At 33.3% G+C, this 14,218-nt stretch overlaps 1 protein-coding gene across 1 annotated transcript; it reads left to right on the forward strand.

Annotated features, from left to right (window-relative positions):
• Window positions 1-3,743: 3,743 nt before the first annotated feature.
• On the forward strand, window positions 3,744-13,749 carry LOC133184418 (uncharacterized). Its single transcript, XM_061319490.1, has 10 exons — window positions 3,744-3,798; window positions 4,977-5,112; window positions 5,401-5,569; window positions 5,789-5,901; window positions 6,302-6,488; window positions 8,676-8,812; window positions 9,367-9,530; window positions 10,114-10,299; window positions 10,555-11,166; window positions 11,252-13,749. The coding sequence occupies exons 2-10, from the start codon at window positions 4,982-4,984 to the stop codon at window positions 11,914-11,916; spliced, it is 2,364 nt and encodes a 787-aa protein (XP_061175474.1). The 5' UTR covers window positions 3,744-3,798; window positions 4,977-4,981; the 3' UTR covers window positions 11,917-13,749.
• Window positions 13,750-14,218: the final 469 nt, after the last annotated feature.

Raw genomic sequence — 14,218 nt, forward strand, 5'->3', positions numbered from 1 at the left:
TTTACCCCCCCCCCCCTTTACTTTGGCTTGTCAAGAAATTTCTGAGTTGGAAATTTTTTTTTACAGGAGTGGACCCCTCTCCCCGGAAAAAAATTCCTAGATCCACGCTTGCTATTGAAGCCTTTAGAAATTCTTTATTGAAAATATTTAAATTAAATAAGTCGAGTTTAATTTTTGTTGAAGATCAAAAAACTTGATTTGCCGTGAACAGCTAGGTGAAGTATAGTTCTTTTTCAGAGCTATCTCTCTGTCCTCTTTGAAAGATGATATTAAAAGTGCAAATTTATTGCATGTGGCACTTGATTCCAAAGATCTGAATCTGAGTATTTAAACATATTTTCAAAACATAAATAGTAGAGTGAATAATAATCCAGTTCAGTTTGCAGCAATTTTAACCTCTATGCTTTTCTATGTACACATAGAATATCTTTGATATAGTGTACTGTGTTTTTCAAACGGAAAACATATTCTGAGGATTTATATAGCAGGTAGTACTGTACTTTTTCAATAATCAGTATTACTTACATATATACAGTGTTATGCTTAGGCTACTCAACTTCAATGTACTCTATTTACATATATAAAACAAAAACAAAAACAAAAAACCATGATCTGTAGATTATGGAATTCCATATCCGACAGCCAACTGCTTACTGCCAACTGCTCACTGCTTACTGCCAACTGCCACTGTTCATAGATGATATTGCCTGTTTTGCTATCTTTAATATCTTTAATACGCATGCTTAATTGATTAAACCCTATGATAGATTACAATAATAACACGAATTGGAGGATTCAGGAATATTTTGAAACAGTGGGGGCAAGGAAGGAATAAATAGGAGGAAAGAGTATTCCCTCTTAAATACAATATGTCTAATTCCCACATTTTCTTGCAAGCAGGTAATCTTGGGTTATACCGGTATTTGTTGGTATATGCATTTATATCAGATACCAATAAAAATCATAAAGGCCTTTTACTCTATGTAAAAACTACGAAAGCCTATTAGGATCAAACTACGGTAAAAAAAAAAATTTAAAAGGCGTTATAACGCAAATAAAGGCGTAATTACGCCTTTCCTTTATTTGCGTTATTACGCCTTTTCCGCGTTATAACGCCTTTTCAAAAGGCGTTGTTACGCCTTTTTTAGCGTTATAACGCCTTTTGGAAAGGCGTTATAACGCCTTTTAGAAAGGCGTAATAACGCCTTTTGGAAAGGCGTAATTACGCCTTTATTTGCGTTATTACGCCTTTTTCCGCGTTATAACGCCTTTTCAAAAGGCGTTATTACGCCTTTTCAAAAGGCGTTATTACGCCTTTTTTTGCGTTATAACGCCTTTTGAAAAGGCGTTATAACGCCTTTTAATTTTTTTTTTTACCGTAGTTTGATCCTAATAGGCTTTCGTAAAAAACAGTTGATCTCAGACAAAGAAAAGCAATTTCAGTGCGGGGGGGGGGGGGGGGCACAACCCAACATAATTCCCTTGACAAGGAATAAAAAAAAGTCACAGGCGTCTTTACTGTATATAGTATATGTTGGAAATTTAGTGGGTACGCCCACCACCACCACCACGAATGTTTTTACAGATCTAACATTAGCCATTAAAACGATTTACATAAGACATAAGTACTTTTCCTAGGGTAAAAAGAAACACCGAAAGATATTACTAGATATTTTACACTGGGCAAAAGTAATATGTTATTATAACTTTCAGTAATATTTCTAGTAAAATACATAAACCAACAAATTTTACTCAAGACTTTCTTTTGTCGTGTGGAACCCCCCCCCCCCCTCCCGCGTCCAAAAAAGCTACCAAATTATTTGCCTGCGACGAAATGCAGAAATTAAATGTTTTTTTTAAAGCGGAAATACTCCCTCTTCTGATTTACTCCTTCCTCGCCTTTACAGTTTAAAAATTGCTCAGTCCTCCAAATTTGTTATTATTGTAAGAACTACGCACTCTAACTCTCGATTCCCGCCTACATTTTCCATCCATTTAATTCAATATAAATGGCACATAGGCGTCGGAAGCAAATTGAAAGTGGGGTGACTAATTGAAAGGGGGGGGGGCTAAACCAACGGAAAAAGGTAAGCCCCAATTCCCAATGCCTATATTATGCCTATCTTTGAAAAAAAAGTGGGGGAGGGGGGCTAAGCCCCCCTAGCACGCCCCCCACCGGTTCCGACGCCTATGTGGCAATTTGGACATTAAAACTTGTTTGAATGCAAAAGAAAAGTCCATTAATATTAAGTACTTATTTTTAAAATCAGTGACAAAAAGTTAATTGCTCTTATTTACAACTCCTTTCATAAGGGGGTAGAAAATTTTACCGACTGAAATCAGTCTGAAAACATTACCAGATTTTCAAATACTCAAGAAAATGGATAAATGACTCTTAAATCCCACCGTATGTTTTAACTTATGTAAAATTCAACATATGAAATTGATAAAGTGATAAAGTTCATTTTTTATTTGTTATCTCTTTTGAAATTGGTAATAAAATGACTATTTTCCTGTTTTTAAACTTTAAAAACGTGCCCAAAACCTTTGGAAAGAATAAAAACTAAAAAAAAAAAAAAAGGATTTGTTGTTTCGCGGGGGAAGATGTTTTGAAAATAAATTTCCATTTTCCGTTAATTTCTATAGTGAACATTTTTCTCAAATTAAAGATTTATATCTCTTTGTTTTTACAAATAAGTTATGAACAGATCTAGATGGGGGAGGGGGGGGGAGGGGGGTTCCGAACCACTCGTTTGGAATTTGTACAGTTATTTAATGTATAAACTAAACCAACTTAAAGTGACCTTGGACCCCCCCCCCCCCCTAGAAAACGCGGATCCGTGTTAAGTTGGTATGAAAAGTCATAGATATGAAGATATTAAGCATAAGAAGTCTAACCCCCCCCCCCCCTGAAATAAGTTTTCACGTTTAGGAAAGGCGTTAACGTTTGCGTTTTTGTTTTTTTTTTCTTGTCAAGAAATTTCTGGGTTGGATTTTTTTTACTGGGGTGGACCCCTCCTGGAAAAAATTCCTGGATCCGCGCCCTGTTTTTTTTTTTTTTTTTTTTTTGAAAATTCACATAAATATCAATAAAAATATGAAAAATTATTCAAATATGTGTGGCATTTGGCAGTAAGCAGTTGGCTGTCGTACATGGAATTCCATAGTAGATTATTTTATATACACAAATACAAATATTTATTGGCACAAACACAATTACAATAATTGGCAAAGGCTTAATTTGTCTGTGCTTGTTCGTAATTGTATAAATCTTTCTTGTTATTTGTGATGCCTGAAAGGACCCTGATTTGGAAATAAAGAATCTACCTATCTATCCATATAGCCTAATAAATCTAATTCATAGTCCGTAATCAATATACTTCAGATCCATATGTTATAATCGGTATAATCATTGATTGGTACAGTTAAAGTAAAACATTGACTGCAAGACTGTTATTTCCAGGTATAACTGATTTGAGCGCATGTTGTAAAGTTGTTTCAAGCAGCAAATTTCAGTCTAAATTTCCCTCGTTTGGCTTTCTGAGAAAATTGTCTTTAACATAGAAGAGTTTCAATTATATTCATCCGCTGATTCAATTAAACACATGGAAATTTATCTTTTATTCTTTTAAAAACCCAAATTTGAAAATTCTACCAATATATTTCTTCAAAATTCAAATAATCTGAAGCAAAATACTAAAGGCTTATTGCACAAGAACATAAAAACATCGCACTACTTTGCGGAAGTCGAAAAATATCAACGAGGACGACCATCAATACACTGAAAAGTCGGCAAAGGTATTCAAAAAATACGGAAATTCTTTTATTTTCATCGATTTGTTATGTTTTTGTGTATGTTATTATACTCACTGAATATTGATTTTTCTTTGTTATGTGCATTTTACGGTTTACTTTATGTATAATATGTTTTTTCTTGCTCGTTTAGGGTAGTTGTATGTTATGATGGCTTGACCTAATTACATGAAAAGTGTGAACTGTCAATACTTTGTTTATTGTCATGACAGAACAAACACGGTTTTTTAGAGGAAAAAAATGTCAAAGTTTCCCTTGCAGTGACATTCTTTGGTTGCATTACGACATCTTATATTTATTTCTTTGTTTTAAACCAAAAGTAAAATAGGGACACCCTGTATTTCAAAAGTATAGATTCTCCACTGTGATTGGTTCTTACAGAGTTCTTACTATATACCCCCATTGTACTTGTTTGAACCCAAAAGCAGTCACGATGAAAGATATGACCCTATAATTAATATAATTAAAATTTGAGGAATTATCAATTATGTTTTAGTGTTTAGATTATGTTTTACTTTAAATACACAGACATTTTTTCATAGATGTGTGTACATTGTCATTGTCAACATACATGGAATCTCATGTTTCAGCATAGTGTATATTTTGTGCATTGTGTGTTTTTTACTTGTCTGTCTAAATACACTGATTTAAATAAAAATTAAAAAGATTGCTGAATTTAGCATTTTTTAGAAATATTTTTTTTATATACATTGAAATACATTTTTAAAACATGCACCATCCTGGAGCTGATCCCCCCAAGCACAGGGTTAAAGATTGAAAACAAATGTCAGTTTATTCTTTGGTCAGTATTAATGTAACACATTGTTTATGTATCAAATGAACCTATTTTGAATTCAATGTTTTGTGTGTGTGTGTTTTTAAACTTTTATTTTGTCTGTATAACTAATATAGTAGGTATTTCAAGAGCAAAAATAAAAGGAAAGAAAGATTGGTTTACATTTTTGAAAAACTTTCAGAAAGTTTCTTAAGCATACAGTGTCGGCTTCGGCATTGAAATGCTAGCTTGGTTAAATAAAGTTCCTCATATTTTGTTTATTTATGAAAAGGGAGACAATTTTATAAACAAGGGGCTTTTAAAATGAGCAAGTCTTATCATGATTTCACAAGTGTGAGTATTATTACATTTTTTGTTTGTTTTTTAGTCACCATGGTGATAGAGGGAGGTGGCAGACCCTCCACAGGGATGACCTCAAAGGAATTGTGTGAAAATGATGACCTTGCCACCTCTGTCACAATTGACCCCTATTTAGGGTTAATGACCCACAAAATGAATATCAGGTAATGTATGTTGCAAATGTATGAATTATTTCATGTGAACAAATATTCAATTTAGAGATGGGCAGGAAGTTGAAGAGATGAACTTTCATAAATGACTACTTTTATGTCAAGGCAGATTTAATACATTTCCTGTACAAGAATCACACCAAAGATTTTTTTTTTGAAAAGAAATTGTAGGTATATGTATTTTTCTTTAATTTTCAAACAATATATTATGAATTGGTAATTAATTTGTTAAATTGACAGTAATTGACAGATATTTAGAAGTTTAGATATTTATATTTGTAGACACCGTCCAGTGAAGCAGAAAGTGCAGGAAGAGGTCAAGCAGTACATGACTGGCTTTGTGAAAGACAACGTATACGAAACAGCACTTAGTGAAATCTTCAGTACAGAACCAGTTCAAGCTTTTATACAAAACAAAAGCAAATCACAACAGAATGTACTGAGGGAACATGTATGTTATACTGATAAAAAGAAATGAAAGCATGAGATTATTTTGGCATGGTTAGAATTTTGGTCCTATATAGTGCAGTGAATTAAAAAAAAAATATTTACCTGATTTCATTTAGTCATTTACTCATATTCATGCACTGTAAGTAGATTTAAAAAAAATTCTCCCTCCTCCTAAGCACATGATTTGAGAAATTTCATGGTCTTATCTTTTTTCTTGTAGATGTGCAGGTACCTTCGGATGTTTGATCGCAGAGCAGGATTTAACCTGTATCCTTGTTATAGATACTCGATGGAGGGAAGAGTAGGGGCCAAAATTTGTGCCACAAAGCATTGGTAGGATTAAAACATGAAATATTCCACTTTTCATTACTGTATACAGGGAAATTTTCGCCCCCTTTTTTGCCCCTTTTGCCCTACTCACAGGTGTGCGAATTTAAAACGGGTTGAATTCAAAAAACACAGTGTAATTTCTTAAACAGAATTATGACTGGGCTGATTTAAAACGGGGCAAAATTGTTTGCAAGTGTGAAGGGGTTAAAATAACACGGGGTGAAAATAACCCTGTATACAGCAATTCTTTAGATTTTTATCCAGAAGTTAATAAATTATGTGTAAAAACATTAAAGAAAAAGACTACTGAAAAAATTGTGATAATTACACATGTAGAAGACATAATTTAATGGATTACTTTACATAATACACAGAAATAAATACATAAGTATATTGATTTTAGGTATAAGAATGACAAAATTCCAATGTTGGTGGGCTGTATAGCGGAACTCTCTAAAGAGGAGGAAGATAAAGTACTCAAGCCAGGGGTCAACGATTTCAGTGTAATGTATTCCTGTCGCAAAAACTGTGCTCAGTTATGGTTAGGACCAGCCAGCTTTATAAACCATGACTGTAGGGCTAATTGTCGGGTATGTCCAGTGTTGCATTCAGTGCTGCAAAAGATTTAACATTCCAAAAATTTCTTTGTTCAATTGTATAATAATTTGATTTTGTTTGTATTCTAACCTCTGATTGGTTAATATCCAAAATATCCAAAAAGGAACACAAATTATTTCTGTATAACCTGGTTTGGTATGCCCCCCCCCCCCCCCCCCCCCCGACAACCAGCTGAATCATCTGTATCCATACAATCCTCTCATTTCCAGTCCTCGGGATTCAAGGAAAATTCCAGATTTAATAAATGTACCTTTAACTTCAAACAATAATTCGAACTTACCACATTTAACAAACAACAAGGCTGATAGGCCTATGTATCAGTTTTTACCTCCCCTCGCTTCCCATCACTTCCGTTACTACGGATGTATTATTGAGCGGCAAATTTGAACTAATAAAAAGCAACGAAATTTTTCACCCATAGTTATTTAATGATTTTAAAATTAAATTATAAGGAATGACTCTAATTCAGTTTACGCTTTATAATTCGCGAAGTGGATTATAAAACAGCGTAAACTGACCCAAACCAGGTTATACTCAAATAATTTGGCCAAGAATTAGAGTCATTCCTAAATTGAGTTTGCATTGAAATTTTGTGGTGATTAGATAGTGAAATTTATATTCATTGCTTTTGTAGCTCCATTGAGCTTTCCAAGTGAGCTGAAAGCTAAATTAGCTTTTCTGATTAAATTTTTTGTCGTCTGTCATTTTATGTTTTCAGGATCATTGGGCCAGTTTCAACCAAACTTTGCATATAGCATCTTTGGTTGAAGGGAATACAAGATTATTCAAATAAAGGGAGCTACCAACATAACCACAAAAATTTTGCTGAAATAACTGCAGACTTAGTGTTAAGCAAGAAACAATCAATCAATCAATCCAATGAAGGGCAACCTCTTTTTTAGGTGAAATGGCATTAGGTAATAAAAAATAGTTTGGGGTCCTTTAAAAATCCCCTACACTTGGCCAAACATGACCAAACTTATATGAAAGCTTTCTTTTAAAAGTGTAGATTGAGGTTTGATGAAATAAGTTCACTTGGGCTTGGGTCGGGCCATGATAGGAGGTTAAATTTGTATGGGGGAAGATACAGGAAATCATTTTTAAATTTTGAAAAACTTTTTTTTCAAGGACAGTAATAACAACCTTAATACACAAGCATCCTCATTAGCATACATTCACTTTAATTCAAATCATGACCCCCAAAGCTAGGGTAGGGCCAACACGCCCCACAGGTCAAACTTTTATATATTGTAATATAATATGAATTAATAATATTATCAATGCAGTATAGATGCAGATTTGTTCAAATCATGGCCCTTAAGGCTAGGATGGGGCTGTTTTGGGGTTGAAACTTTTACTAAAGGAAATATTGGAACTTTAAAAATCTTTATCTCTAACAGTAGGGTGATAATTAGAGAAATTGATATGCAAGCATACCTATGTAGTAAAGATTAAATTTTGCAAGAATTGGGCAAAAACAGAGGATGAAGTTTTACACAGAAATATGTATACTTTTGAAGAACAATGCTATAATTTTTCTTGTTTAATTATACAAGTGGCAAGTAATTAGTCATTTTGTTTATTGTATATCTTTAACCAGCGAAATTAAGTTCCTTCCTTCATTCAAACACCTCTTTTCTACTAGAAATAGAAAAAAATGATCAGACACGTGCAATGGAAAATGAAAAAGGGTTATTTAATAAAGAGAAAAAGATTGCATCAATAATCACTTACTCCTAGCAGACCTATATTCCTGCACTTTTTAAAATTTTGTTTGTTTGTTTGTTTTGTCTTGGTGGGGGTGACAAAAAAACTGAATTCTCTTGGTGATGGTGGTTTTTCTATTCTTTTTTTTTTTTTTTTTTTTTTTATAGCTTTGGGATCTAAAAATCAGTGGTGATCCACAACCCTTAGATAATTTTTACTGGAATAGCCCTTACAGTAATGGGTTTTATTTACCTACATAATCATATGTCATTAAAAAAAAATCCCACTCAGGTGAGCTTTGTGGCTAGTGGGTTATTTGTATTGCAAATATTTGCAGTTATGGGAGAGAATTTTTTTTTCAATTGCAACTTTTATGTGCACTAAGAAACTTTTAAAATGTTAATCTTTTCATTACAGTATTTTGTTTATTTTTTCAATCTTCCAATCTTTAGTTTGTGTCCACTGGAAGAGACACTGCCTGTGTTAAAGTCCTCCGTGACATAGATCCCGGGGAGGAGATCACCTGCTTCTATGGGGAGGACTTCTTTGGGGAAAACAACTGTCTGTGTGAATGTGAAACTTGTGAAAGGTAAGAGGGATTAAGTGGTTTGAAAAGAAAGAAAAATCAATGTAACAATGAATTATAATTTCATAAAAATAAAATTTTAAACGTTGAGTGAAGACAGGATATCATCTTCAACATTTGCCAGCTAGTATAAAGATGGGAAAGTATCATTGGGCTCAGACAACTTAAAAACAGACTTACTAGTGTTGGGAGTTCCAAATTTTGTGATTAATTATCATTAATTAATAGTTTTGTGACTTGAACAGTTTGAATATAGCATATATTTAGAATGTGCATTCAGTGAATGCGAATGACATCAGATCGTGGAGACCTGGTCGGCAAATTTAATCTCGGTCAAATTACTTTGCGAGTAGGCCAGACCTCATCTCAACAAAGGTTTTAATTGTTATGTTTAGTCTTGGCCTTCACATCTCTCTGCGTGCTAAAAATAGCTTTCCCAAGCCAGACAATGTACAATCATGTTTTATGGTGTTAAACTTTTTTTTCTCGGTCTGACTGAAAATGGTTTGGTCACCTTATTTCTAATTTTTTCTATTTAAATTTATCATTGAGTTCAGGAGGAAGATGGGGGCTTTTAAACTTGAAGAATCATCCTCAATGAATGCGGAGGAGAAAGGTTACAGGTTACGAGACACAGATGACAGGCTGACCAGGCTAAAAGTCGATTCAGAAAAGTCTCAACCTATAGCAGAGATGCTAGGGGCAGCTCAGTATGGCAATGGTGAGAATACAACTTACCATAAGAGCAGAAATATTCTTGAGGGGTTGAATTTTGTTTCTTTCATCGATAGCAATTACCAGCAAAATTATATCTTTAATGAAATTTTACTCAGAAATTGTTATGCTATGGTTATTTTTGAAACATCAAAATTTTATCCCACTGAATTCTTTTTAGATCACAAAATCAACGAAATTCTATTTATGTGAAAAGTTAACTGATTCTACAGTTTATACCATATATAGTTCTATTTTCTTCTGTAGTATGAATTTACCATTGATCAAATGGCAAAGCCAAAATTTGTACCATTAAATCATCACTTGTTTATTATATGTACCGGTATATGTATTTTGTATATGATATTTAAACTTTTTAAATGTATAAAGGACATCATTATTATAAACTTTTTATCCATTATTTTGTGGTACTCATTTGCATGTCCAAAAATTGATTGATTTAAAATGAATTTGGTCAATTTCATGGTAAGGGTCATTTATTCACTGGTAATTGCTTAATATTGATTTATATCTTAAACTGCCAGACCACGCTAAGTTTTTTTTTGGTATTTCAAGAATTTTTATTGTAGAGAACTGGAATATAAGAGACGACAACCTGAAAAAACAATCACATCTTCTGAAAAAATCTGAGCTCAAGAAAAGGGGAATCACTCGATATGATGCTGAAATTCTTCTGTCTCAGGGTCTAAAACTACCTGATCCTAAAGAATTGGATGACAAACCTCATCGTACGAGAGGCTGTCAATCAGCCACAGGTGAGGAGGATTTATTGTTTTTGTAGGAGTCTTAAACACTTCAAAAATGTGTTTTAAATGTGTTTATTGTAAAGTATAGGTACATCTCTCATATGTGAAAATTTTTTCATTGATGCAGTAAGAGAATGATTGTTTATAAAAGTGGTTTTTTACAATGAATAAAAAGATTTAAATGTTATATATTATTTAATCATTTATGTTACGGTAGTGTCCTTTGGATTTTTTTTAAAATTGAAATTGATTTTGTGTTTTTAGGGTCTAGCGTTAATAGGAAAAAGTATTATAATAAACGTGGAAAGAATGGCAGATTTCAGTTAAAGAAAGAATCTCATCCAAAAATTTCTGAACAAGACACTCGGGCTGTAGCTGCTAAAATCAAGTCGCCAAACAAAAGAATGAGTTTCACATTTGATGATTCACGAGACTGTAGTGTTGAAAGGACATCAACACCAATCAAAAACGAGAAAGTGAATAGTGTGTCCTCAGGTATTGTTCCCCGTTCTAGTCCAAGGTTGCGTAGAATGTGCCAAAGTGTGACAAATTGTGAAGTGGCTTGTTCAGATATAACAAACACTGAACCACCACCTTGTGTGAAGACGGAACCAGTCAGTACAGTGCGTATGAGTCCAAGGATCCGATCTGTTCATACGGAGCGGGAGGATTCCTGTCCAAGTTTGTCCCCTCAGGAACCACACTGTGATACTTTAGAGAACTCTTTCAGTCAGCCTCCCCATTTATCAGAACTCCATGTCACCACAGTGCCACTCCAACACTCCTCTCACCATGACATGTCACCACGACTTCGTCGCACCAGTGTAACTGGATCTGACACCTGTCACTCACCACATCATTTCTGTGACATATCAGGTAGTATGATTTAAAAGAAGCAACACTTTTTTGGTCCGAAGGCTGAAAATTGATGGGAAAATATAATCTGGATTTTTCTTTGCAGGTTTAAAATCCTCATCCACCCAAGTTCAATTGAGTCCCAGAGTTCGAAATTTAAGTGGCGTCAATGGCGTGAGACAGAGTCCTAGACTACAAGAACGCTCAAATTCTTTGGTGGAAAGTGTCAAATCAGCAGCTGTTAAGTGTTTGGACAAGCAGTTTCTTAAAGACTACCAGAAAGAAGACTGTGAAATTGATGTGGTGGGGATCGACCAGGAGGCAGGGCTTGACTCACCAGAGCCATTCAATGGCTTTAACAAACTCATGTGGGGATCCATTCTAAAATCTGGGTCGACAACATCTTCCTGTCAAGGAAAGACCAACCAGTCTGAGGAACAAAATAATAACAGTCAAATTTATCGCTCACACTCGGACCATTGTCTAGACAAGAAAAGACCAAAAGAGCATCATAAAAATCGTAAACGCAAACTTTCATACTCTGTCACACCGTCCTTTGAAGGCTGTGACGAGACCTCACCGGTCAAAAAGGTTCCAAAATTAATCTTCAGGAAAAACAAAGGTCAGGATGAAGAGTGTTTGCTCCTAGAGTTGGAGGACAAAACCAGAAGAAATGCTAGTGAACATTTGAACCCAGTGAAACCTCCTTTTCCAAAGAAATTAAAACTCAAATTAGGAAATGATATGACAGAAATAAATCTACCTCAATGAACTCTTTGTCTTGTGTAAAATTTAGGTTCTGTATTCAAATTACAAGCACATTAAATTTCAATCTTGTTTCATTTTAGATTAAAAGTTGATCCATTTTGCTAATTTAAATTGAAGCTGTCCTTGTTAAATGATCTCATTTTAAAATTGCCCCGTAAAAGGGTAATAGTTAATGAGAGGTCAATTTCTTTCAGTATGCAGTATTTCCATTTGTTTTATATTATGTGGAATATGTGCTGTATTTCCAAACAAAACAATCAATTCTATGCAGGGTTATGTTCATTTTTAACTTATTTCTATTCATGTACACATATTTATATCCTTAGCATACTCTAATTTTGGAAAGGAATTGTGATCAATTTCTGAAGAATGGGATTTGTGTGTTTCTTTTTTCAACAGGACTTAATTTAGAATATGAGATGAGATCATAAGTAAAATTATGGAGTGTTTGACAGTTCTGAAAAACAGATTCTATCACTATGTATTAATTCAGAAACCCCATCTGATAAAATGTTTCGAAAATCATTCAGTTTTTTTTTTTTTGTTTAATATAACTCAGGTCTTGCATCTTTAGCAGATTTTTAACAGGCATCTTAAATTTGATCATTTTCTAGCATTTTTGTGATATTTTAATGATGAGTCGTGTATTTGAAATGAAAATATTTTTGCTTAGTCAAAAAGTAAAAAATGCAGTGTAATCCGGTTATAATGAATATGTAGGGCAGTCATATTTGCTTCGTTTGTCAGCAACATCTTACTTGCTACTAAGTGATAAACAGCTTTGATGTAAGCATATATTATACAATTTAAATGTGTTCACCACAAGCATGTTTTGATTGTAAAATTTTTTTTTGGAAAATAAGTATTGGATGAATTTATAGTTTTAATAATTACCTCTAACAACTGAGTTAATTAATGTTTGCAAACAATTTTTTGTAATAAAATTCAATGGTTTTAATGAATTTTTTTTAAAAGGTGATTCTGTAGACAAAAAATATTTTAATTTTGATGTTGACATCTAGGATAAGAAATAAAAAGGTCTTTAAAAAGTGACAAAGCAGTAGGTAGAAGTTGTGAGAGAAGTTTCTTGATAAATATGCATTCGTATTCAGCGTTTCATCAGTTTGCTAAGAGGCAGGTTTTGTGTTTTACAGTGATTTATCAGTTTAATGTTAATTAGAAGTGTGACGAAGATGGAAGTGTGATAATTGTTAACAGTATTTGTTGAGATTTCCTGTTGTATTACTGTTATGTTTTTCATCTTTGCGTTTCTTTTCCGATATCATATACTGTTCAATCATTCATTTTCTAAATTAAGATGAAGTAAATTTTGTATCATTCAGTGTGTCAGTCACAAAATTTCTGAAGGCTTTTCAGATTCATATCCTTACTGAACAAATGAAATGGCAAAACCCGATATTTTCTGTTGTCAGACTTGAGTCTTTCATATATGTGGTTTTCTATTAATGTTTTATAAATAGATGATTTCCTTCATGTAATTGATTGAATTTTGACCATGTAACTCAAGTAAAAAAGTAATTTTAATAGCCATAGATAATGAATTGGGTATCAATTGAATTTTAAGTTTTTGAGATAAATATTTTTGGAATTGCTGAAAATTTTTTTACTTATCCACATCTATCGCATTTCTGATATACAAATCCTACCCCAGACTCTGAAATCTGGGCAAACACAGAAAAATGTATCATAGTAAATCACAGTTTAATGGCAGAAATTGTTGTTATATCAAATAAACTACTGAAGAGAACTTCAATTAGTTTGATATAGTGTATTATAATTTATTGATATGTTGGCATGACAACAATAAAAACAGAATTCAAGGTTTATCTTGTGTTTTATGTCTTATAGCTGATACTGATGGTAGTATTTTACTGATCTGTCTTGAGCTTTTGTTCTACAGTTCCAATACCAGAAAAGCTTACTTGATGACAAAAATGTCCATTTTAAACAAAGACAAAAAAGAATTTAAAAACAGTTTTATACATCTTCTGAAGGTTTGGTTTAGTTGTTAGAAAACTTGCTACACTAATAAATTACACTGTAGGTAGTTACCTTGATTATTACGGCACACAAAGTTTGGGAACATTTATTTTTTTCCCCCAGTTTCTTCTCTGGTACTTTGTTGTCAACAAAATTAATGTTGCCGGAAACTCTTCCATTTGAAATGAAACATTTTAACCTTACTGAGTTGAAGACTTAAGTGAGCTCTTCTGATTGAAGGGTGTACAGCATCCGTCTGTCATCTGAAAACTTTTCACATTTTTGACATCTTTTCCAGAACCAC

This window comes from Saccostrea echinata, unplaced genomic scaffold, assembly GCF_033153115.1.
Source record: "Saccostrea echinata isolate AGI-Se365-2 ecotype Australia unplaced genomic scaffold, CSIRO_AGI_Sech_v1 ptg000001l, whole genome shotgun sequence".
Classification (NCBI taxonomy): Eukaryota; Metazoa; Mollusca; class Bivalvia; order Ostreida; family Ostreidae; genus Saccostrea; species Saccostrea echinata.

Coding starts and splice junctions, on each gene's coding strand:
- LOC133184418 (XM_061319490.1), top strand. CDS start 4,982: ATGGTGATAGAGGGAGGTGGCAGACCCTCCACAGGGATGACCTCAAAG. Junction 9,531..10,113: donor GGCAGCTCAGTATGGCAATG/GTGAGAATACAA, acceptor TTTTTATTGTAG/AGAACTGGAATATAAGAGAC. Junction 11,167..11,251: donor TCATTTCTGTGACATATCAG/GTAGTATGATTT, acceptor TTTTCTTTGCAG/GTTTAAAATCCTCATCCACC.